Consider the following 25,452-nt stretch of genomic DNA (forward strand, 5'->3'; position numbering starts at 1 on the left):
TTTGGGGGGCAGGCGGGGTCTGTGGGGACAGGTGAGCTCTTTGGGGGGCAGGCGGGGTCTGTGGGGACAGGTGAGCTCTTTGGGGGGCAGGCGGGGTCTGTGGGGACAGGTGAGCTCTTTGGGGGGCAGGCGGGGTCTGTGGGGACAGGTGAGCTCTTTGGGGGGCAGCAGGTTGTCTCCACAGTCAGTGAAAGAGCAGAGCTGTGTTCCCCGGCTCCAGGGAGAGACTTTGCTGCTGCCTGGGGCACAGGGCAGCTGCACATCATCTCCCACGCGGGAATTCGGGGTGTGCCTTTCACATCCAGTCTCCCAGGTAAGAGCCAGGCTCCTTCCTCTCTCTTCCTCCCCTGGTCTGTGATTGACCAAGGATGCCGAGTTACTTCTCAGTGCAAGATGATGGTTTGACACTGGCCCACCTACACCCCCACGTCCAGGGCTTAAGCTGGATTTAACCAAGGACATTCCCCCTTATCCCTGCAGCGTGCTTTGGCCAGCCCCTCCATACTGTTTTCCACTTGAAGAGCTAAGTGATGATAATTGTATTCTGTTTCTCCTTCCTGAGCTAATTTTCTGACTCATTGTGGGGGTTTTTCTGCTAGCTTTTTGTTAATCTAGTTGGCATGTTGTGGTTTCTTTGTTCATTATGTGGTGGGGCTGTATAAGAGGATTGGTCTCTGGAATTCAGGTATCCCCTGCGCTGCGTTCCCTGTTATCGTCTTCATCAGCAACTCTGCTGAAGGCACTCTGCTGCATTTGGCATGAGCTAACCTTAATAAATTCGGGCTGTTAATCACTCAGACATGTCTCACTGGATCTTTGCACGCTGATTTGTGTGCGCTCAAATAGTTTCCCGGGAGTAGACTTGTGGTGACTCAGTGTTTCAATAATTTGCCCTCCAAACTCTCCCTCGCGGTTCTGCCTGCCGGGGGGCTCTGCCTGCCGGGAGAGCCGCGCCGCAGCCAGCGAGGGCACCGGCTGAGCGCTCGGTCCACAGATAGGAGCGGAGAGGGGGCTCCTCATGGCAGAGGCTTCCCGGCGTGTTCTCCTCCCACCCCACACTCCTGTCGGGTCCCAGCCCCGTGTCTGCAGGGAGCAAACTGCGCTGCTGCTGCCGCACCAGCCCTGTTCGGCCGGGAGCGGGGCACAGCCTTGCTCCTGTCTCTGGGAGCTCTCCCTCGGATCCCGGCGCCGCTCAGGAAGCCGCTTCCACAGGTGCCCGGCGGGACTGGAGACAGATTAAGGAATGTTTATAAGGAATGTTTAAGCATCTATTTACGTGCTGAGTTGACTCAGACCCAGCAGAAGCCGAATTTCACAGATTCCCTTTTGCAGAGCCTGGCTTGGAGTCCAGCAGAGATGCAGCCTCCTGGCCCCCAGGCACTGTCCATGCCCTGGTCAAACGATGCTCAGGTTATACTTTTTTACATATATATATATATATATATATATATATAGTGCATTCTGTGTTTGCCTGAGAGCTGCTGGGAGTTAGGGCACCCTCAAGTGTTACAGGAGCCTTGAGGCTCTGAATCTCACTCAGGCATTGATAATTATCAGTCCAGATAGCTGAGCCATTACAGAGATTCGATACAGTCAGCTCTTACATCCTGCCCATTTAGGGGAGAAAAATTCAGCAACAAGGAGATGCTGCGATTGACAGATCCAAGGAAAACCAGCCAGGTTATTTCTGACAGCAAGAGATAGCTAACTACAGGGATTAGCAGAAGATCAAGGGAGTGTGGAGAGACCCCTTCTTTGGAGTAAGGGCTTGGACTCCTCCAGAAAAAGGCTATTCAGCCATTTAAAAAAAGAAAGGAAGGAAAACAAACCTAATAAATATCAAAAACAATACATGGCACTTTGAGAGCTGCTCACCAAAAGCTAGTGAGGAGCGAGGAACAGTAAAAAAAACAAATGATAGCTTCTTTTACTAATTAAATGAGGTGATGCTTATTAATTAGGGATGCTTTTAACATTTTGAGAAACTCACAGTGATGTTTTTTCACTGAAAACAAACCCTTCTGTACACTGAGGGAGGACAGTACTGGCAACCAGCACAGAGAGCTTTGAATTCCCATGTTCAATAACTGTGAGCTCCAAGCAAAGTGCCTCAGGGACGAAGTATTCACCCATTCCTGCTGCCACTCCTCGTGTTCTGCTGTTTTCTTCTGGTGCAGGCACTGCAGTGCACACCCAAGGTGCCCAGCTGGGGTCAAGTGGCCTGAAGCAAGGACCCCCCTCCTTTCTGTCCTTTTCCTTCCCACTGCACAAATAGAAAATAACAAAAAAAAAAAACCCATAAAATTCAGTCCTTAGTTTCCCTTCTTTGGTCTGGCTTATTCTCCCCTGGGAAGGTGGTGGGAATATGTCCTTATTCCCTCAAGCCACCCAGCCGCCCCACTGCCTCTCGGGACAGAAGATCTGTCTGGGCTATGACCAGGGCAGACCAAGAGCCCCCTAGCTGACACGGCTGCCCTTGGGCTGCTGAAATCCACCACCTGGTTTGCACCAACTAGCCCCAGAGTCCTTGGTTGCTCCTCACAGGACATTCCTTCCAGCCCTTTCTTGCCCTCCTGTTGTTTAAATGAGACTTTTACAGCAACTAGTAACAATGCAGAATGATTCCATTCTTCAGTGAGTGAATGCTACAGCCCTGATGAAATATTTTGTGGCCTTTTATAAAGTGCCAGTGTAGCTCTCTTTACTGAATTAATATATTTATAATAAAAAGAACTTCTCAGTGGACTACATTAATCTGTCATTGTGCCATCTGAGCCTACAGCCATGGCTCCTGGGGTGCATCCCTGCTCCCCTTGTCTGGGGCTGGCTTCCAGCTGCTGTGGGTGGGACAGAGACAGGGCAGGAGGAGCAGCCGAATCTGAGAGCAAAATCACCATCAACAATCCTTACCTCTGTTGGAGGCTTTGCTATACACTAACTGGTGAGGCTCCCTGTGGATGGAGTTCATCTGCATGTCCAAGTCCCTCCTTCAAACACCTGTCATCACGGATTTGTTTCTGCTGCTGTGCACAGCCCCACGTTATGGCACGTGTTACAGGCCAGTGACAGAAACCTGGGTCCGCTCCCTCTGACAGCAATAAACGGGAAAACATGAAAGCAGATCACGATGTCTGAGAAGCTCCATGTCCCCTGTACATACTCCTGCCCCCTGGGCCAGCTGCAGCGTGGGTTTTACTGGTAGAGTGCTGGAGATGTTGTGTGCCCGCTATGCCAAGCAGAGGAGGGGCTATAGTAAGACAAGCCAAAAATCAGCAGTAAAACAACAGAGCAGCAATGCTGGCTCCTGAGGAGAGACTGGGAGATGCCATTTGATGCCTCCCACAACCAGGTAGCTCCCCTTAGCCCTGTGGCTCACAGGTCCGTGTTGGCCACTGGGAGGTTCCTGGTGGAGCAGCTGGCCTGGGAGGGAGGTCCCTTCCTGCACCTGGCTGGCTCCAGCCACGCCTCGCGGCAGGACATGGCCCTGGGTGGCGGTGCCTGGTCCCGAGGCTGTGGCACCTTGTGGCAGATGCAGAGCAGGGAGCGGAGCCCCGTGCGGAAGCTCTCGTTCAGCCAGCAGTAGATGAAGGGGTTGTAGCAGGTGCTGCTCATGGCGAACCAGTGCAGGGTGAAATAGAGCGAGTTCTTTGTCTTGATGCCCAGACTGGAGATGAGCACCACGTAACAGTTCAGGGGGAACCAGCAGACTGCAAAGACCACCACCACCAGCATCAGCATCTTGATGCTCTTCTTCTTGTTCCTGTGGTGGGTGACATACTGCTGCGTGGTGACGTCCCCGATGGCATTGCGGAGCCACAGCTTCTTGGCCAGACGCATGTAGGTGACGGTGATGATCAGCAGAGGCAGGAGGTAAAGAAGGAGAAAGGTAGACAGGTCCAGATACTTCCAGACCAGCTCTGCGGGCTCGGGGAAGTCAGGGAGGCACAGACTCCGGACAGTGGCTTCCCTTGAAAACAGGAAATACAGATATGGCACGTGGCCATTGCTGTCCCATCGGTGCCGCTGGCTCGGCAAACCACATTGGGGGTCTCACACTGCCCACAGCCACCTGCTCAGAGGTGTAGTGTGAACAGAGGGAGGACGCAGAGCCACAGCTCTGGCATGTCTCTCTCAGGCTGGACTGCAGCCCCTGCCCTCCATGGGAGCACCCACCCTGCTGTGTCCCCCAGCAGCCAGGAGCCCTTGCCCTGCCATAGCCCCCAGCACAGGATCCCTCAGCTAGAGCCACTGCAGCAGCTCTAAGCCAAAGCTGTTCTGGAGAGGAGGGCTGGAGGCTTTTAGAAAGCCTCATAGGCATGACTGACCAACCCACCTCACCTCCCTACCCACCTTTCCCTTGCCATCAGCTCCTAGAACCCTCCTGCTACTTCTTAAAACTGGTATGATTATTCACTTGGCTCCAGCTGAACCACTGACAATTAACTAACAAATAACTAACAAATAACCATACACAGCAGCTCATTTTAACAACCCCTTACACCTGTCCCATCCCATCCAGCCCCAGGATCCGGGTGTGTTCCCACTGCCTGGCCAGCAGTGGCTCTCATGCCCTCACTGCACTGTGTGTACCCTCCACACCCTGCAGCTGGTGTAATGGAATTTATTTACAGTGGATGTTTTCTCCTTTGCTTTCCTTTCCCCTCTTTCTTTCTCTTATTCCATTTTAGTCTTCTCTCTTCATCCCTCGTCCTCGCTTCTCCTCTATTCAGCACAGATTGTAGCTCCCATCAAGCTGTACTATTCACTGCAGTATTGATTAGTATCTTTAATATCCTGCTTTCAACTGCTGGAGCTGCCTTTTGTGCCACAAATAGGAAATTGCTGAGAACAGGCAGCTGGAGCAGGGGAAGAGGTCAGAGGAGAGACAATGGATCCACCGAGTGCAGAGGACCCAGAGACGCCACTCCAGACAGGAACTGACACAGAAGGGAGAATCATTTTTTTGAACTGCAGTCTTGACTTTACCTCCTCTGGATCTGGGGGACCTCACCACCGGCACAGGGGACCTGACAGGACAGTGTTTGGTGAATTCTGGTATGACCAGGGACTCATATGGCTGCTGTGTAGTGCAGCCAGAGATGGATGTTGGTGGAGCCCCTGTTTCCCATCCCAGAACCCTAGCCACTCCCTGGTAGCAATCTCAGGAGCCCTGGCCCTGCAGGAGCTATTACAAGCAATATTACAACTGTGATTTTTTTTTTTTTTCAATGGAAAGCAGGGACAAGAATAGCATGTCCTGGAAGTCCTTATATCGCTGAGCTGCCTCGTGCCAACACAGGGCTCGGTTTCCTCTGGCCATGCCAAAGGATGAGCAGAGACAGGTGCCCCGAAACAGATCGTAGGGTTGGTTCATTCATGAGCAATTTGTTCCCTAATCCCCAAGCACAGCTGCAGAGCAACGCAAGCACGGAGTAACCCTGCCCTGTGTTTACAGTCTGCACAGTTAGAGGTATGATATCCCCTGGCTATGTCAGGCACATCAGGCACAAGCACAGGCAGGGGAGGGCTGCGAAGCCCCCATTCCACTTCCAGCTCTTGCAGCCCCTTGGGCACCAAAAGCAGTGACAGCCTATGCAGGCACTCACACTCTCCTGCCTCATCAACAGGAGGGACCTGGCTGGGCTGCAGGAAATTAGATTTGTCCTTTATACAGAAGGTCAATGTTTACAATAGAAATCTCATTCCTGCTGCCTGCCAGTGTCTCCTTGCCCCACTCCCTGGGATGCTGATCTCAGCCTGAAAATACAGGTCATGGTAAGATTATCCCCTTGGCCTCAAGGCTGGCATTCCTGCGAAGGGCAGCACCAGCAGCGTGACACCTGCCACAAAAATCCCACTTGGGTACTGTTACAAACTGTTTTCTAGACAAGAGAGGTCACAGCAATGCCACGGGCTGGTGGGGACACGAGGGACAGAACAGGTTGGGTACCACAGAGGAAAGGACTGCAAAGAAAAGGACCCCAGAGTCAGGGTTTTGTATTTCTCCCTGGCAGAGGGAGAAAAGCAGAGACAAGTGCTATTGCTGGGCCTTTTGTGGGGAGATAAGCTTCTGCTTTTAATTTGTTTCCTTTTTCTTTCTTTCCCTCTGCATTAGGACCTTCTTTTTTCCCTGGTATTTCAGTCCTTACATTGATGTGAAATTTGACTTCATCTGTTGTCATTATGTTCAGCCAAGCAAAGAGTTAGTTCCCTTTCCTGAGGACAGGCACCATGGCACACTAGGAGAGCTCCAGTTCCTGCCAAAGCACTGGTCCCTCACCTGCCCCGCACTGGTCCCCCACAGCCCTGCTTCATGAAGAACGTATGTTCTCTATGTTTTTCTCGTTAGCGTAACATTAGACAGAGGAACTTCAAGCTTCAGGGAAGGTTAGTCCTGCTTTGTAAATCCACATGGATGAAATACAGGGAAGCCACAACCTGAGACTCAAAGTATGAAATCCTGGGGAAGAGAAATCAGTAGCCCTGCTGACAAACCAGGGTGGTCCCCTGCTCCTGCTCCCTGCAAAGCCTTGGTGATGTCAGCACAGGTATTCCCAACAGGAAGTTTATTTTCTTTCTTTTTGAAACTGCAGTTTGACTCTCTCTCTCCTCCCTGCCTGGGCGAGTTGGATGGGCTTGGTCTTGCTGGGTCTGGGGAGCTGAGCAGGCAAAAGGAGGGAAGAGGAAAGTCCCTCAGGAGAAAATTACCTTCTCAGGACAGAGCCTCTCCTGGGAAAGCCGTGGCACTGGAGGAGGTGTGTGCTGCCAACAGCTGTGCCCAGCCAGGCTGTGCCTGGGACTGGGACCCAGAGCCTCATCTGGGCATGCAGGAGGTGGCGAGAGCAAACCCTGGACAGCAGACCAGGCAGAGCACAGGCCAGGCAGCTCTTCCACAGCCCCAGCCTCTGCTGGGGGACGTGGGATGTCACCCATGCACCAACTCCCTCTCATCCCACATCACCCATCCCATGCCTGGGACGCTCAGGTGCCCTCCCTGCTGAGCAAGTGGCACTGCACAAGGGCTGCCAGAGCTCCACACGCTCACTGGGAAGGGGAGATCACTCACCTGTAGTTATACTGAAAAAGCTTTTGATAGATAGCGTGGGGCAGGGAGAAACAGGTTGCCATCAGCCAGATAACAGAGATGCTCAGAGCTCCCTTTGTCAGGGACATCCTCTGCTTCAGCGGGTTCAGGATGACCTGCAATAGAGATTCCATCATGACTCTTCTCCCATGGGAAGCAAAAGCCCTCACAGCCCACAACAGGAGTGAGCAGTTTGTGACATAACCTAACACAGCTAATGATAAGAAAATGACAGCTATGATTAGGAAAATGGCAGCTGTGATTAGGGAAATGTCCTGTTCATTAGAGTGACCTGGAAAATGGGAAATATTGAACTTCTCAGTCTGCTCAGAAGAGCTTTCAAACTTTATCCTCAATCTTTTTATGTGAGAACCATTTTCCTTAAGCTGGAGGTTACATTAGGTCAAAAAAAAAAATATATCTTCTGATAGAAGATATCTTCTGATATGTACCCAAGTGTCTTCCCTCAAGGGTATGTTTTATGTTTTTTATTCTATATGAACTATGTAAGAAATGTCTCTTGTTCTACTGGGCCTGTGATGCTGAGCTTTCCTCCCCTCTGCTGAGGCAGAAATTCACCTTTCATGAAATTTTCTTTGTTAGATCTTTAAGCTGATAAAATCTGATAGTCTGGAACTTGCTATTTGACAATAGCACATGAAAGAGGAGTGATTGCTAGGAACAAGTGATTGTTAGGGACAAGTACATGGCCTGTCCTTGCTGCCCTGCACTGGACAGAAAGCCAGCATTTGTCATGGCCATGGACAAACACGGGTGAAAACTTATCATAGCTCAAGTCTCCTGCCAGAGCCTTGGAAGGAAGAGGGGCAGGCAGTGTCACCTGGTGCCTGTCGAGAGCGATGGCCGTGAGGGTCAGTGTGGAGACGTGCAGGGAGCAGTACTGCACAAAGCGGCTGATGTGGCACATGGCCTTTCCAAAAATCCACGTGCTGTTCACAAACCGCACCTGAGGGGAAACAACAGCTCATCAGCCAGAAAATGTGCTGAAAACAAATCCATGGGGATTTGGTCTGTTTTCCAACAAGTCCCATGGCTGGAACCTGAGCTTGCTCAGGGCTTCTGGCTGGTTGGGCAGCTTCACCTGAAACTTACAGAAAGATCAGCTATCCTGGTCTCTGAAACACCTTTACAGAAGAGTTTATAGGGTCAAACCCCACTGATTATGAAGTGGTGATGCCACAGCCCTCCCAGCCTGTTCTGCAGACACTGTGAACAGTGGCAAAAACTTTTTATTATGCTAACAACTATATTTAGAAAAAATAGACCAAGGTTTGATATAAACCCCACTGTCAGATTTGGAGAGTTTTCATTGAAGCCTTTATCCAGCTGTCATCTCTGAAAAGCTTAACTACTTTCTTCCAGTCAACCAGTATGACTGGCATTCAGACTGTTCTGACCCACTAAGGGGCTCTCTAATGCTCTCCTGCATGAACATTAAAAACACAGGAACTTGTTCTCATTCCCCAAGAAGCTCTTGGTGGGGTTTGGTAGCACACATTGTGATAGACTTTGGAGTTTCTAGGAGTTACAGAGTCCAACAGAGCAACAGAGAGCCCACCGGTTGCTGAACAGTGTTTTACTTGCCTGGTAGAGTTATCAGTTAGACTTGGTGGTGTTGGGTTCCCACCTCAGCCCTAGGAGAGAGTGCACAGAAAGCCTATGACCACCAGGCAGAGTTCTGGTGGGTGGGAGACTCCTCTCCTGGTTGAAGGGACAGCACGACCAGCTACTTACCAAGGTGAAGGGTGTGTTGAGCAGTGTGATCATGATGTCTGACACTGCCAGGTTGACGATGAAGAGGCTGGTGGCTGAGTGCATCCTCTTGTTCTTCAGCACCACGTGGCACACCAGCATGTTCCCAAAGAGAGACATGACGATAATGACCGAGTACGCCACGATTAGGAGCGCTTTCACTGTTAGCTTCTGGGATTCTGGCTCATATTTAGCCAGCTCAGCAAATTTCTCCCACTCAACAATGCGGCTCTCTGTCCAGTTGAAGATGCTCCTGTTAGTTGCGTGGTAGATGGACATGAGTTTGGCCAGGGAAGAGTAATGGTCAAAGTCCTCAAGAAACCCTGTCACCTGTGACCTGTATGGCTGAAGCAGCGAGCGAGGCATGGTAGGTCGACCCCGGTCTTCCCTGCTGGGGAGCAGCACCAGTGGTATGTCAGAAAGAGGCTGGTTTGGGCCCACACACTCACATAGCAAGAAGAGCAAGAACTTCACAGGTGAGCTCTGGGCTCAAGCAGGCTGCCTGACCATCCCGTGCTGCTGTCGCAGGAATTTCTTCCCAATGCAGAAACGTTCACCTTCCTCTCTAAACAAATCCAAAGATGTCTTTCCAGCAATGATCTGAATTCTGAATAGCGGCCAACGCTTCACTTCCTGTATCAGATAGGTCCGAATGTGACACTGAATACATTGCAGCATGATCACACCCCGGTTCCCTGCACACCCCAACCACAAGGAGAAACCAAACTCCCCACCCTTACCCCTCTCCATAACTCCTACCCTTACCCCCCTCTCACTTACCTCGCACTGCCCGGCCGTTTTTGTTCCTGACGGCGCCCGGTCCCAAGGGGCAGCAGCGGCTCCTCCTGCCCTGGACACCCCGCACCGCACACCCGGCACCGCACACTGCCCGCACCGCACACTCTGCACTCACCGCCGCACACCGCACAGCTTCCGCACCGCACCGCACCGCTGCACCGCACACACCCCGCGCACCTTGCACACCCCTCTCACCGCGCACCCCGCACCCCGAGCACTCTCCTCGCACCCCGCACCGCTCCCACCCCGCACCCTTCTCACGGCGCACCCCGCACCGCTCTCCTCACGCACCCCGCACCTTCTCACCGCGCACCCCTCTCACCCCGCACCCTCTCACCGCGCACCCTCTCACCCCGCACCCCTCTCACCCCGCACCCCCTCACCCCGCACCCTCTCACCCCGCACCCCCTCACCCCGCACCCTCTCACCCCGCACCCTCTCACCCTGCACTCTTCTCACCCTGCACTCCTCTCACCCTGCACTCCTCTCACACCGCACTCCTCTCACCCTGCACTCCTCTCACCCCGCACCCTCTCACCCCGCACCCCTATCACCCTGCACTCCTCTCTCCCCGCACTCCTCTCACCCCGCACCCTCTCACCCCGCACCCCCTCACCCCGCACCCTCTCACCCCGCACCCTCTCACCCTGCACTCCTCTCACCCCGCACCCTCTCACCCCGCACTCCTCTCACCCCGCACCCTCTCTCCCCGCACCCCTCTCACCCCGCACCCCTCTCACCCCGCACCCTCTCTCCCCGCACCCTCTCACCCCGCACCCTCTCACCCCGCACCCTCTCACCCCGCACCCCTCTCACCCTGCACCCCTCTCACCCCGCACCCTCTCACCCCGCACCCTCTCACCCCGCACTCCTCTCACCCCGCACCCTCTCTCCCCGCACCCCTCTCACCCCGCACCCCTCTCTCCCCGCACCCTCTCTCCCCGCACCCTCTCACCCCGCACCCTCTCACCGCGCACACCCGGCCCGCCCGCACGTGCGGCCGGCGGTGCCGGGGCCGCCGCTCGGGGCGGGGCTCGGGGAGCGGGGCTGTTCCATTCATAAATCGGCGCGGGCGGGGCCCCGGGAGTCCTTACCGGGGGTTAATCGGTGCCGCGGTTCCCTGCGCGCACACGCACCCGCCGGTGCCGGTGCCGGTGCCGGTGCCGCGGTTCCCGGAGGGGCTGCGGGGCCGGGGCGGAGGGCAGCGCCCACCACAGTGGGGAGCGGGCACGGAGCATCCGTGCTTGCAGAGTCCCCGGCACTGCCTTAACGGGAAAAAGGGAAAAAAACATCCTCACAAACCTATCCTGGTCCGAATCTTTGCGGAAAGGCTCCTGGTGGAGTTTCAGCGCTTGTTTTTTGATAAGTGTTTTTCTCACGTCTGGGTCCCTCTTGACAGATGCTGACACAGAAGACAGTTTAGGTTTCAAAGACTTTAGGCAACATATTTTTAAACTAGATAGTATAATCTTTCTCATTTTGTATTCCATATGTGTAATTTATTCCATATATATATATATATATATATATATATATATAAAGGGTGTTTTTTTTTTTTCCTGTCCATTTCCAGTCACCTGTATGATCTCCTTCCCCTGTCCATGGCTCTGCTCTCCCTGTCCATGTCCATGCTGTGGCCAGGCCATGCAAGGACTAAGGCAGAAGAGTAGCTACAGGATGGGGAACATATGGGAAGGACACGGGACATAGAGAATGTGCCTCTTGCCAGACTCCAAATTCTGCTTCTGAGTAAAAAGGTCCCATGCTGACATGAGGAGCCAAGAATTCGCTTTCATTGTCAGTCTGGGGTTTAACAGCCCAGTGCAGTTCAATAAACACCTACAGTCATCCTGTGTGTTCCAATGATAAGAACACTTATATTTTCCAAATTATCTATTTTTTCCTAATTCAAATTAAAAATGCATTTTAAAATGTTGTTCGCAAGTGCCCTGATGTCCGTCCTGGTACCTGGCATTTGTAAGCTCTGTCAGGGCATATAAACCACAATGACAACTAAAACATTAGATTTTTCCTAGTTTGGGGCTATTTGCCATGAAACAAACTGGGCATCCCAGCTTGCACTGTGTCAGCCATAGGCTCTCAGAGAGACTAATGAAGATTTTCCTGGCAAATAGTAGAAAAAGAGTCCAGATGAAGACAGGAGGAAAGATTTGTATATTTGGTGTGTATTTCCAAGGAACTGGTTCATTGCTCAGAATTTTGTATTTATTGATTCACAGGTGTAGGAGATGCACCAGTTCCTGACTGGCAGAACTCTGGTTGCTTTCAGCAGAAGCAGAATGAGCTTTGCATTTGCTCTCTGGAGTTTCTTGCCTGAGTGCTACAGAAAAGACACATTGGATGTTTATCACCGCTATAGCAAGATGATCTGGGAGGTTTCTGCTATTTTCTAGCCCCTCTGAAGCCATTCTCACTGTGGCTGTGAGATTCTTGTGCATCCAAAGAGCCGTTTCATTATCCTCCCATGCTGTTCTTGCTGGCATACATTATCACTGACTTAGAGCTGCAAGCTCAGAAGAGGAGAGCTATGAATTTAGTCTAATCATATTTCCAGCAAAATCCCACATATGTTAGCTTTCTCCAGGTGCAAATTATCGAACTATGGTATGTGCTAGAACCTCCTGAAACACTCAGGCCCTCACTGGCTAAGGAGTTAAGACTTGATCCATTACACAGCAATAATCCCAACCAGCCTCTCCTGCCCTCGGACCCCTGAAGGAGCTGCCAGCCCCATGTGTTCCATGTCATTAGACAAGTCTCTGATTGATGCTCCTCTGGTTTTTATCTGTCAGAAACACTTCAGAAACAGGAATGGTTGTGTTGTGGAATAAAATTGTTTCGTTTTCTCTCTGTCCTTCTTGGGCAAAATTCCAGTTACCTGCCTGTCTCTGAGGAGACTCCATGCTGGAGGGTGTCACCCTGTTCTTTTAAAAGTTTTAAAGTTCTTTAAAAAGTTTTCTATACCTTCTAATGCTTACATATTTCTACTAGAGCTCTCACACACTGTTCATGTAAGTAATGATTGTTTTACATTCTTCTGTGTAAGAGCAGAAAATTGATAGACTATTAGTTTATCCAGTGTAGTTAGAGAGGTAGCAATTTTGTCCTCCAATCCACTGTCACTTTTAGAATTCTACATATTGCAAGGTTAGAAATAAAAGCTACTTCCTTTTACTCTTTTGATCTTAGTGTGAGTGTGTGAGTTATTTTGTGTTGTAGTGCGAGGAGGGATTAAAGGAATTCAGAGTCTTTCTTTCTTGTGTCTTACTCTTAAATGTCAGAAGGAGAAGGTCCTTTTGTTTCCTGGAGGGCTGGCTTCCCTCTGGACAGAAGAATTAATAAAAGTGCAGATACACAGGCACCAGAGGCTTTGGAACTGAGGAGCTGCAGAACTCCTCCTTTTGCCCTCAGACGTTGGTGTCTGTTAGATTTTAGGGCACAGAAAGCATAGCTGAGCCCTTGAAATATTAATTACCAAGCTCTACATTGCATTTGCTACCAATGTGCACAGCCCAGACATGGGTGGCAGCTCAGCTTTGCCTGAGGTGGCAGCAGGGTGAGAGCTTTGGCACCAGGCACTTCCACCTGAGCCTGGCTCTCTGAGTGCTTCTAGAACCTTCCTCCTACCCAAGCTTTCAGCAGCCCCACAGAGGATTTCAGGCTCCTCTCACCTGGCATGGACACACCAGATTTCTAAAAAATGGGCATTGCACATCTACAACAGAAACTACAACCCAATTTTAAACTCATCTTCCAACTTAAATCAAATTCAGGGAGCAGGAACTGGGAAGTGCAAATAGTCATCCATGATAATCAAAGCTCAATTTCCCCAGGGTCAGAGTATGATCTGGCATCAGTTGCCACTGATATGGGAACAGTGCTTTCATGTGCATTAGGTCAGGCCAGAGCCTGCCTTTATCATATGCTCAGACTGGCTCTGAGATTGAGCACAGGCGAGTGGGTGGAGGGGCACCTTGTACAAAATGGGCTTCAAAAAGAGAAATAAGAAAAGAGCAAGAATGCCATAGCAATTGAAATTGATGTCCTGTGAACAGTTACAATTTAGACTTCATAATTCAAAATACAAATGGCAATTACATAATAGCTACTAATACTGCAACTTCAGGGTAGTTGGAAAAGAAAAGCTTTATAATGGATTTGACAGTCCTTAAGGTTCAGCTGTAAGGTTTGGGTGACAGAACAAAGAGAACTACCATTGTATCTATGTATTACAATCAACCATTGTAACTCTCCCTGCTCTGATGGGCTTTGTCTAGTGACCCACTGGGGATGGATGGTCAGACTGCTTTTTTTTTTTCCTTCTCCTTGGAAAAAAAGTCATACAGAATGACTGACAGCACACCCAATTCCTGTCTGATTGCTGGCCCCCTGATTTTCAATGGGATTTGAAACCCTAGCAAGTAACAGTAACAGCCAGCTCCTACCTATGCTGTCCTACCAGCTCTGAGTGCTGCAGCCTGGCCATGGCTTGGGCCATCAAAGTCTGCCCTTTGGTTTAGTGCAGCCCATCAGTGTGGGAATTCAACCCAGCAATGTGCATTGTCCTTTGCTGGGGTGAACTCTCAGCTTCAGAAGCCTCTGAGCCTTGAACACTCCTTACAGTGTGTTTTCCTTTTTGGAGGTTCTTCTCTCCCCTCTGTGTGGTAGTCAAGACAGAAAAGCAAACAAACAAACAAAACCCAAAAAATCCTGTTTTCCTATTTGCTAATGAAAGGGTCTTGACAAAGAGAAGAAAGAGTAAGTCACTTTCTGTGTGTGGCGTGCATGGGGGCTCTTATAGGGGATATTAATTTCCTCATCCCTGCCTGCAGCTCACTCTGCAGGGCCACCAGCCAGAGCTTCTTTGAGTCCTCCTGCACAGGTACAGGAACAGTGAGCAGGGACACCCCACATCCAGGTGGGACCACGTGCCACCCACACGCACACCCCCACTGCACTGAGCTCACAAGGAGCCTTCTCACCTTTGTTGAACAGTTCAAAACTCAAACACCTCTCCCAGCATCTGAACTCAGCCCCTGTGCAAGCGCATCGCTGGTTTGAGGCCAGAGAGCTGCAGCTCTGTAAGCAGGACTTGGTCAGAGGAGCTTCCCTTCAGAGGTGTCTGGAGTGGAGGCCAGCAGCTGACAGACACTGCACAGACCCTGTCACAAGCTCAGGAGAGAGCTGGATATGTTTGACAAGGTGAGGAAGACTCAGCCAGCACCCTCCCCTGTGCTGTACAGTCCCTGGCTTTTAAGAAATGCCATCCTGAAATGGCTCATTATTTCTGCTCCCTTCCAAGACACAATTAATTTAAAGCATGATAGGTTTGCTAGGATGACTCACACCAAAGGAAGGGAGGAATGAAGACAGGACTTGAAAAGTATTGGTACAATATACATTTACTTCAAACCTCTGTCCTTTGTGCAGCTCTGACCAAAGGAAGAGATGTGACCAAGGCTGAAGTTGCCTGAGCCAGGCAAGGGACAGTCGTGCAGAGGCTGATGGCAGCTGTAGCATCCTGCTGAGTTCTGTGTGGGGACAAGTCACCCACCAGGGCCCTGATTCAGGGACCTCACCATGTGGCAAATATCTGTGTGTAGCTGTCGAGGGATGTGCCAGCTCAGAAAGCCCCTGAGCTGTGGAGCTCTGGTGAAAGCTCACTCCCTCAGCTGGAAGGATCCCTCATGGGTCCCGGGAAGGATCCCCCAGGATTTATGTGTTTGCCCAGTTTCTGGGTTTGGGAGGCATGGTTCAGCCACCAGCAGCACTGGTGACAGGTACCTTCCTGCGTCAGCCCTGGCAGTGACCCCTGGGCCTGGTGGCCCAGCCAGGGGTGCGGCTCTGCCGCACAGCCCAGGGCAGCCAGGACTCGGGAGCAGCTCGGCCAGAGGATGGAGGGTGCTGAGGCTCTGCCAGATTCCTGATCAGCACGACAACCACAGGCACCAGCAGCTGATGGTGAGGGGCACTGGGGGCAGGAGCCCCTGCAAAGCTGAGCTGCAGCAAGTGCTGCAGGGTCCCAGCAGGGTGCCAAAGTCCATCATTCTGGGTTTGCAAACTCGTGGAAGCAGGAGCACAAACAGCCAGGAAAGGAGGGGCAGTTCTGACAGACACTTGTGCTGAAGCATTTAAAACTTAATTTTCAGCTCATTCGGTCAAAAGAGATTGTGAAATTACAGCAATAAAATCTGAAGAGCATAATGCAATTGGCGCTTTCCTGGGAGGTCTAAAGAGCTCAAACACAAAAGTACTGATTATCTTGCTCTTGAATTATAAGTTAAACTACTTTACCACCATGGGAACAAAAGATGACCAGTAGGGGATCCTTTCTGAAAGGGGCTCCAGGGGCAATCCTGGTTATTTTACATCCAAATTCCCTTCCAAGAAGCCTGAAAAAAAAAGGATTAATACATACTGGAGAAATATGATTTATTGGAGCATGCAGACACATGTGTGTCAGAGAAATGACCCCCTTGCTGGAAGGAGGCACCATGGATGAGGAGGACCTCTCCCTTTGGATTCCTAGGAGGATTTCCACTGGTTTCCCCTGCAAAAGCTCTTGAAGAGGCTGATCTGGGTGGAATGGTGGGCACAGGGCAGCCTTGAGGATGGACAGACCTGGCAGAGAGTGACTGGCTGCCTCTCTGCCTGCGTGGGACACATGGATGGCCACGGGGAGACTTCAGGGAACTGCAACAAAGAGGAATGGCTGGACAGGCTTAGAATGAAAGGGGCATTTCTCAAAACTGGAGAGCGCTGGGATTGCTCAGGCACATCCCTGTGCAGCCCCACGCTGCCCCTCTGCCCCTGGAGCAGCCAGACAGCACTGGGTCTAGTACTAGATCTAGTACTGGAGGTAACTGGAGCCTCAAAACCTCAGTGTCAGTACCTAAACAAGAGCACTGACAAGTGAGCTCTGGCCCTTGCATCAAGCAGCACAAAGATTTCCAGGGCCTCTTGGAGACATAGATTTCTGTAACAACTGTAGACAAAGCAGTAATTTTCCATTTCTTTACTTACTGGTGCAGAATTCTAAACAACCCAGGCAAGAAATCAACACACAAACCACCCAGCCAGCATATGGCTGCAGAACACTGCCAGCCAGCATCCTCTGCTCCCAGCTGCAATTATCCGGCAAAACACGTTACCTGTGCCAGCTCTGGCTGGTTGATCTGCAGAATTTTGATCAACTTAAATGGAAACAGGCTCACAGGGTTAAGTCAAGGCCCATCAATGTACATTTCACTGCTGGGTACAGTCGAGGCGGGTTTTTTCCTCTTCACTATAGTAATACACTATTTCTATCAAAAACTTTTGTACTTAAATCCTCTGGAACTATGACTGAGGAACGAGTTCAGGAATCAGCAAAACCAGAAAGGACATACCTGAAGGTATGTGTCTTCCTCTTAGCAGTTCCTTTGGTCTCCAGGCACCAGCATCACTTGGCCCTTAGGCACTGGAACCTCTCCTGCAGCAAAGAGAGCAGGCAAGCAGTGACGGGTGGGCATCTGCAGGGAGCCAGCCCAGCTCAGGGGAAAACCATGCCATTTTATTGAACCAGAAGATTAGGTTTTCACAAAAACAAACCACAAACAAACAAACAAACAAACAAACACAAAAATAACTAACTTACCATCAGAGAGCTCAGCTAACAAAGCCTGCCAGGCTGTCACACTGGCAGCGAGGTCACATCTCAGCCCCTCAGCTGGTGCTGGGCAGGAGCTGCTTGCTGCAGCCCAGTTACTGCCCCTTGGATTTGGGTTCTGCAGGGGCTGGGCCCCTCCCCAGCCATGGCAGGAAATATTCTCCTTGTCAAAATGAAGCCTGGCTCTATTTGGAAATCCCTGGGTTTCTCCTGGATTCAGGGAGCTCTGCTCAGGGTTCAGTACCTGCCAGAACAGAGGAGGGAATGTTCCTCTGCTCAGCTAAGGTACCTCAGGTACCTCAGGTACTAGGAGAGGTTTCAGAAATGCTGATTTCTTGCTTCTGCTCAGTTTTCTTGCTCCAGGGACTGATCTAAATCACAGTCTTGTGGGGCTCCTCCCTTTCCAGGTGCAAGAGGAAAAATTACAAAACCTCTTCTTGCTTTTGAGATGTTCAGCAAGGATAGGAGACCCAAACCCCTCTGGGCTGCTGCTGGGGCAGGGAGCACTGGGCCAGGGCTGGAAGGAACAGGGATGGGGAGAGAATGCTGGCAGGGGCTGCCCATGCTTCCTGCCTGCCCTCCCCAACACCTGCACAGTGCCCAGCACGTCTCCAAATCCCTGAAACCCTGACCATGAGGCTGCAGAGTCTTTGGTAGCACAAAGAGATCCACACATGGCAGGGGGCTCCTGCTGGGCAAAACTGTGGAGACCAAGGGCAATGTTGCTGCTGCTGCTGCTGCTGCTGAGGCTTTTCCCAGGAGGAAACACTGAGAAGGATTTCAAAGTCTTTGTTTGGTTCAATGCCATCTCCCTTGGTGCTGGGACCTCCAGCAAGCCTGCCCAGATCCTCCCTGGATTTCTCCAGCTCACAATGCTTAATTACAGAGTGATTGATTAATTTCTGTACTTGGGGCTCATCCAATCTGGGACTCAGGTCCTCTCCTTTTTCTTCCAGTTTTTTCCTGCCCTAGATGAAACTCATTCAGGAAACTTCACCTCAAAGAAGCCCCTTCTGTTAGATTTTCCCAGCCGAGGTCCTCGAGGCTGTGGGCATCAGGTGGATGTATCTGCCAAATATTTTTTCTATTTTCTTGAGTAACTTTAGAGTGCCTGGGATTTAAATGCACTAATGTTCTGTGTTTTCTGTTTCCTTGACTAGCCTGGCAAGCACAGAAGCTAAACCTTTCCCAGAGGCACATGAATGGCTGCAAAGAAGGAGAACCAGGAGCCTGTCTTTGTTCACTTAAGAATTTATGAACAAAAAACTGAAAAGAAACTCAGGAGACAGGCATTTCCTTTTTGTATAGAGAATTCAATGCCGAGTGCTGGGCTCAAAGCGGTATTTTCCACTTTCTATTCAGCTCGTGTGCTAAATAACAGGGGTATAATCTAAGTGAAACAAGTAAGTGCAGGTCAGTGGCCCTGATGTGGCTTGCTGGGATGGAGGGAGGGCTGGCTTAGACCAGTCTAAACGGATTTGTGGACCTGAACCCTAAAATACTCCTGTGAAGAAAACAACCTGTTGTCAGCACTGAAGACCCCATTTGAGAGCAGAGGTACTCCACAGGTTTTGGGCTGGCTCTTTATTTTGGCTGTCTAAGTCCTCCCATTCTGATTCAGGAGCAAATCCTGAATTCCCTGGGAAGAGGGAAAGAACAGAACTCAGTGTTGCAGTTGTGTGGCAGCTGTGAACAAAGACAAGCTGATACAATTCTGCTTTACTTTCAGCTCAGTGATAATAAAATGACAGATTCCCCATGTACCAGAAGCTCACTGAGGTGGTAAAACTCAGTGTGGCTTTGCAGGCAGCTACAATCCCACATCCCTGACCACCAGCCTGTGTTTTGTACTCCAGTCAATCAGCACTGACACGGAGCACTGGAAGGTCCCAGTGCCTTTGTTGCTGTGACAAGGAGGGACCTTCAGCAGTGAGGTTCTTTGCCAGGCTGCTCAGTGAGCAATCTTGTCTCTTCCCTCCTTAGCATGTGATTGGGCTCAAGCACACCAATAGTTTAAAGAAAGTCTTAAAAGAGAAAACTCTGTTGTGTGTATGTGTGGGGAAATAGGAACAGCAAAAGAATAGTACCCTGTAACATAAACCATGCCCTAGGTGTGGGGGTTCCAGCTGTCGGTGTTGCAGGAGCAGGGGCAGCTCAGGTTCCTGCAGCACAGCAGACCACAGGTTCAGAGCATCCTCTCCCAGCCCAGGATTGTTCCAGACTCCCCTGCAATTGCAGCCGTGGGCAGGTGCTTCAGCAGAGCCCTCACTAAGGCTCAGAGCCAGAACAGCACTAATGGATATCACCAGAGTGAAGATCTCTTGAGCAACATGAACCCTGAATGATCACATGTCTATTTGATGACAGTCTGCTTTTGCAGTTCTCCTTCAGGACTCCTGTTTCTTCTCCAGGACTGAATAATTCTTATTCAATGAGCATTTTATCAATATGCAACTATATTCTGAAGATGAGCTGCAAGGACATGACAGGCACTTTCTGCTGCATGATATTCAAAAGTCTTACATAGGCATTTTGATTCAAATTAATCTAATTCTCTAATAAAAGCCTTGAATCTACCTGTAGCTCTCACATTTGAAACACTGGAGTGGTCCGGAGATAAACAATGAACATTCAGAACTCCAAATCTAGATACAACAATGGTTTTTTCTCCACGTTTGCTCACACCTCCTTTCTAGGGGTCAATGCATTAAAGGAAAAGATGTTAAGTGTAATTATCAGCCTAGTGTCTCCCTCGGTGCTGTCCATCACCTGCTGGGGCTGCCAGGGGTCACCAGTCAAGCAGGTTCATGTTCTCCAGTAGTATGAATGCCTTCAGCAATCTGCTCCCTCTCTCAAAAGCTGCCCGTTACTCCAGGAGAGCACAACGCGGCCTTTGATGCTGTTATCTGCCTTTGCTCCCCTGTTTATCAAACACTTTGAAATATGTGACACTCCTTTTGCAGGCACTCCAAACCATCCAAGCACTCCCTTTCCATAGGGCTTAGCAACTAGCGCTAATCTCTGGCAATAACAACATAAGAGGAACCAGAAGACAGGGGGCAGCTCTTCACAGGCTGGGAACGTGCCTTTAGAGATGCTGCAAGAAAACTCTTCCTGATACTCAGGCAGTTTATCCCTGGGTGAGGACAGAGATTTCCTAGGACCTCTTCAGATAGCTTGTAGGATTTGCTTCATTAAGATGCCAGGACACAGCATCCCCACTCCTATGCCCTTCTGCGCTGGGTTTCTTCCCCAACCAGGAAAGACAGAGAAAGCTTTTCTTGAGAAATTTATGGAGATGCACAAGTTTGCAAAGGTGGCCAGAAGGGACAGCTCCTGGTGCCGACCTCCAGAGAAGAGTGACACAGGGAGGGAGGAGGCACCTCTCTGGGGATGGCTGTGCTGCTCCTTCCTTCCCCTCTGCCCAGCACAGCCTCATTCTCTTTGTGATCTTTAACATCCCTGACCTCTGTGGGTTTGTGTTTCCATATCTGAGCACATGCTTGGCTTAACGCTCCCTCAGCATGAAAAACTGCACACAGACAGGGATGACCACGATCTCAGAAACAAAAAGTGAAGGTAACTGCAGCTGAGCTAATCCTTCATCAAGATGCTGTTCAAAGTGCAAAAGGACTGGGGGGCAAACCCTGAGGAGTTCTGAACTGGCATTTCCAAGCATCACAAAATAGTGTCTTTCCTGCATCTTTCCTGCAGATCATTTGGGCTATGAGTGGCAAAATGGGCAGAATTATCTCATGCCATTGAACCCTCACAGGACTGCAGTGACACTCAGGGAAGGGAGAGCTGTGGAACAGCCTGACCAGCAACAGAGGAGAGAGATATAGAAGGATTCCCTGGAGGGAGAAACCACTTCACAGCTCTGAAAAGCAGGCAAGAATAGGCAATTATACTGCCATGGCAGCAAATCAGGCTTTTAGGTGCAAAGTGAAGCAGAAACTTCTCCTGAAATCCCTAAGTACTTCAAGATCTGGGAAATGGAACTTCAACCACATCCCTGTGAGGAGCAGAGCCCCTGCCCAGTGTGGGTACCAAGCTGGAGGCCAGAAACACAGAGCAGACACAACCAAACCCCCTGTGCCCCCCCAGCTCCCCACAGCCCAGAGGAATCAGCCCTGGACACAGACCCACCAGGCCCCTCCACTCACAGAGCCAGGAGCTTCCCAAACCTCCTGGGCCTCAGCCCTTCACAAACCTCCTGGGCTTGGGTGCCAAAACCACCACTCCAAGGGCAATTCTGCAGGTTTATTAAATACCCAGCAGTTCATGCACAAACCCCAGCACAGCCAGTGCAGCCAGGAGCACACAAGGATTTGCTGCCCCTCAGATAACCCTTTCCAGTGGTATAAATAAGATCCACTGAACTCCAGGCTTTTTCATTTATGCTCCTCCTGAAGCTGGAGCTTACTGAAGATGTGGATGGATCTCTAGTCTTCACCATATCATGCAGCACAAACTTGCTCGCAGATTCTAAGGTGGCAAGGAATTATCTGACCCTCAAAAAATGCTGTACAATCTGTCCTATCCTGATTTTCTTGCTCCTCCAGCAAATCACTCTGCAATTTCCTGCTGTACAGTGCTAAAATAGAAGGGAAATTGTTTCCTTATGAATCAGCACAACCAGCATTTTTTGCTTGTTTTATCTGGCTGAGTAATTTTCTCTTAGGAGAGTGAAAATAGTGCCCATGATCCTGTGAAACATCCATGGTCAAACACCTGTATATCCAGGGGAAAGTGAGTGACTCTGGACATAGGAGCCAAATATTGAGAGGCAATATTTATTTTTTCTTTTCATCTGCCATTGAGGGGATCCTGTGGGCTCTGCTGAGGTGCACAGGCAGCATCTCCCTGGTCCCAGGGGAGCGAAGGAGAGAGCATCACTGAGGGAGCACAGTGCCAGTTTGCCACCCACACTGCTCTTCATGCTCCCACTCTGGGAAGGGGGCCAGTGGGTGACACAGCCAGGACAGCCCGAGAGTTCACGCACTGCAGACAGACCATCACTGCTCTGCTCCGTGTTTGGGAAGTTTGGAGTTGCTGGGGAGACACAGAACAGGATGTGACATGACAACTCCTCTGCCTACGATCTTAAGAAAGACTCATTTTTATGAACAAGGAATGCACACAGACAAATATTCCTCTGCTGCTGGCAGTCTGTGTGGCTTGGCAGGAGTCACATCCCAGGGAGTGGGAGGGCAGGGGGATGGACAGACCTCAGCTGGGTCACAGCTCCCCCCGGATACAGGGCACAGACACCCTTGCTCCCTGTGCCAGCTGGAGGTCGGTGGAGCTGCCTTGGGAGGGAGCCCTGAGGGGACGCTCCTTTGTGGGGCTGGGTGCCCTCCTGGTGCCAGAGCCAAGTTCTTCCCCTGCAGCAGCTTCCCCAAAAGAGTCCTCAGACAGAGCGTGATGGAGGGTCCCACGGATCCCTGCTTGGGATAAAGCTTTTCCTCTCATACTCTGCACGGCAGCTCGGCGTTATAAAGCCCCTGACATGGAGCATCCTCAGCCCTGACGAGGTCCCACCTGCATCTGTCCCTTCAGAGCCAGGGTTGGCGTTCTGTGGCCATTCTCACAACGGGCACTTGGCCTCTGAAACTGAGTCTCTTGCAGTTGCAGCAATCCACAAGGAATCATGAGTTCCATAGGAGTGATTGATAACTCCACTTTCTGAGCAAACACGACTTGACACAAGCTTAAAGGGCTTTTAAAAAGCTGATCAAGAAGAAGCTGTAATTCATTACTGGAAGCTGGAATTAATTACTGCCGATAATCACATTAACCAGAGAATGCACATTCTTTGCAGGGAGTGATCAGGAGTGCTGACAGGTAAAGCAGTTAAGCTCAAGAGTGTGGAATTACCCTTTTCTTCAGGAAGACCAGAGACAGAGAAACAGATTCCTCTGAAGCTCCTCGTCCCCTTTAGTTTTCTGTTCCCCCTCCAGGACATCCCCAGTTTCTTCCCTCTCTCCAAAGCTGGCCATGCTGAACCATCCTGTCGCTCTCACCTGGACCCCTGGGATCCCATCCAAATGAGCTCAGGCTCTCTGCAGTGCTATTTGAAAGGTCAGGATCTGAGTCATGACTCCAGTATGGTGATATTTTTGGCACTGCTTTAATCATTTTCTCCTGTATGTCTCATGCACTGCCTGCCAGATCCCCTTGTCCTCCCAATTATGGTGAAAATAGATAATTAGTAATAGCCTAATTCAGGAACTACTTGGAATTATTGACGAACAGACTCTAGTCCAACAATATGAATTCTTCATTTATCTTTTCCACTTCAGTGCTGGCACAGGGATAAATGCTGGACCAGGCTTTCCAAGGGAAACGCTTGTCAGCTGCTGGGAATGTTTATGTTAGAATCCTGACGTGTAATGCTAACACGCTGGTGCAAAAGGGGAGATGAAGCCCGTCACTAGGATCCCTGTGGTTCCCTTGGGGTCTCCTCTCAACTCCCAGTGACAGAACTTTTTTCTGTGCTCTGCAGAAAACCATTACCCTGCTCCCCAAACCTTGTGCTCTCACCACACCAGCCACAGGCATTCCAGATCACATGAACTCACAAATATTTCTGACATTAATTTGTGTTCCTCAGTCTAGACTCATCATGTCCAGCTATTTCATTCCTGAGATCCCAAAAATTTCAAAACCGCATTTCCTCTGCTGAAGTTTCATTCCACACAAATATTGTTTTTAATGTCTCATGTTATTTAACAAATATTAATTCAAACTCAGCCCTCCTGTGAAGCAGAGAAATTGCTATCATTAACCTCACTTCATGGAAAGGAAAGAGAAGAGAAATGATTTGCTGAGGGCAAAGAGGGAAAACTGGTATTAATGAGGGAGTGAGAGTCCAAAGGCTCCATCTCTGAGCCACCCCTCTCCTCAGCAGAGCAGTGCCAGGCATCCTTTTTTGGGTGGCCAGCAGAGACATACGTAGCACTTCACTCACATCTGCTCTTCTGTTTCATTCCACACAACCTGTGCAGTAAGCACCAGGGTTGCCCAGGCTCTAGAACAAGGGAAGCCACCCTGCCTTCCCTCCCTTGCCTGCCCTGCAGCAGCATCCCTTCAGAGCCCCTGCACCCAGGGCCCCTTTTCCTCAGCCTGAAGATGACACCAAGACCCTGCAGAGGGACAACACCCCTGGCTCCCACCCGGGGCCGGTCACTGGGCTTTGTCCTCACACTGGCTGCCACTGCAGGGGCAGCTGGGGCAGATTCGACAGCCACACACCGTGGACACCACTGCTGTGTGCCGTGGGCACTCCTGCACATCCCATGGGCATCACAGGGGCTCTGCCACGTCTCTGGGAACACACTGGCACAAACCCTGCACATCACACCAGGGTGAAACTCTAGCGCTGCCCCCCACAGCATCCTGGCTGGGACAGGGGAGCAGACCTTGCTGTGCCCTGAAGGCAGGGCTTTCTCAGCTGGTTTTATTTTTACCACAGGACACGTCTGACCCACAGAGGGGTGACCTAGTCCCAGCTGTTGCATGGCTGAGCCACAGCAAACATGCCAACAGCACTTGACACTGGCACAAAAGAGCTTTCCCCCTTTTTAATGGTACATGTACTGGAAACTTCTATCTCAGCTAGCAGAATCTCAGACTGCCCAACACTCCATGGGGAGGTGTTAGGAAAGATATTTTTGAAGTTCTGGACAAGCTCAGTCAGTGAAGTGCAATTACTACGAAAAGCTCTTTGTGTAGAAGATAAATTTTGCTGCGTCCACAGGATCCTGCACTCCTCAGACAGAACCAAGATATAAGGGAGAGCACACATTCAGGGGACATGCTTTCCTGACACTAACACCTCAGATATTTACTGAGACTTGGGAGAGGGGACAGTTATCTGACACTGTGTTTTTTTCTCTCCCCTGCAAAATGCATGTGGGTTTTATGGAAGAGCAGGAAACTGTTCTTATTAGAAGTCACCACAGAGGCACCTTTGATGGTTGGAGATTTTTATTGTGGAGGAGACTATTTCTCTACTGCAGTTTTCCTGGTCTTCTGAATATGTGTTGAATTTTCCAATAAATGTGTCCATTCAAAGAATTATTTTGTCTGTAGCCCAAAGTATGACTTTATCACCAAAAATTCC

The 25,452-nt window shown here is 50.4% G+C and overlaps 1 protein-coding gene and 1 long non-coding RNA gene across 4 annotated transcripts; both read right to left on the reverse strand.

Annotated features, from left to right (window-relative positions):
- Positions 1–2,129: 2,129 nt before the first annotated feature.
- Positions 2,130–9,527, reverse strand: LOC137482375 (G-protein coupled receptor 83-like). 3 transcript variants are annotated; one of them, XM_068204637.1, is made up of 5 exons: positions 8,840–9,526; positions 7,926–8,051; positions 7,067–7,200; positions 2,911–3,967; positions 2,130–2,263 (listed from the first exon to the last, which is right to left on the reverse strand). In XM_068204637.1, the coding sequence occupies exons 1-4, from the start codon at positions 9,221–9,223 to the stop codon at positions 3,373–3,375; spliced, it is 1,239 nt and encodes a 412-aa protein (XP_068060738.1). In that variant the 5' UTR covers positions 9,224–9,526; the 3' UTR covers positions 2,130–2,263; positions 2,911–3,372. The 3 variants fall into 3 exon arrangements, with proteins under 3 accessions (XP_068060738.1, XP_068060740.1, XP_068060739.1); XM_068204638.1 differs by having other exon boundaries at positions 2,143–2,263; positions 2,902–3,967; XM_068204639.1 differs by lacking the exon at positions 7,926–8,051 and having other exon boundaries at positions 8,840–9,527.
- Positions 9,528–14,403: 4,876 nt separating this feature from the next.
- Positions 14,404–22,792, reverse strand: LOC137482391 (uncharacterized). Its single transcript, XR_011004038.1, has 3 exons — positions 18,845–22,792; positions 16,828–17,147; positions 14,404–16,068 (listed from the first exon to the last, which is right to left on the reverse strand). It is a non-coding gene; the product is annotated as an uncharacterized lncRNA (long non-coding RNA).
- Positions 22,793–25,452: the final 2,660 nt, after the last annotated feature.

This window comes from Anomalospiza imberbis, chromosome 14 (genome assembly GCF_031753505.1).
Source record: "Anomalospiza imberbis isolate Cuckoo-Finch-1a 21T00152 chromosome 14, ASM3175350v1, whole genome shotgun sequence".
Taxonomy (NCBI): Eukaryota; Metazoa; Chordata; class Aves; order Passeriformes; family Viduidae; genus Anomalospiza; species Anomalospiza imberbis.

What these genes read in the sequence shown, in the direction of transcription:
- LOC137482375 (XM_068204637.1), bottom strand. Translation starts at nt 9,223, where the DNA reads ATGCCTCGCTCGCTGCTTCAGCCATACAGGTCACAGGTGACAGGGTTT. An exon ending in TCAACACACCCTTCACCTTG is followed by an intron (nt 8,052 to 8,839) that starts GTAAGTAGCTGG and finishes GTTTCCCCTCAG; the next exon opens with GTGCGGTTTGTGAACAGCAC. An exon ending in CTTTTTCAGTATAACTACAG is followed by an intron (nt 3,968 to 7,066) that starts GTGAGTGATCTC and finishes CCTGTTTTCAAG; the next exon opens with GGAAGCCACTGTCCGGAGTC.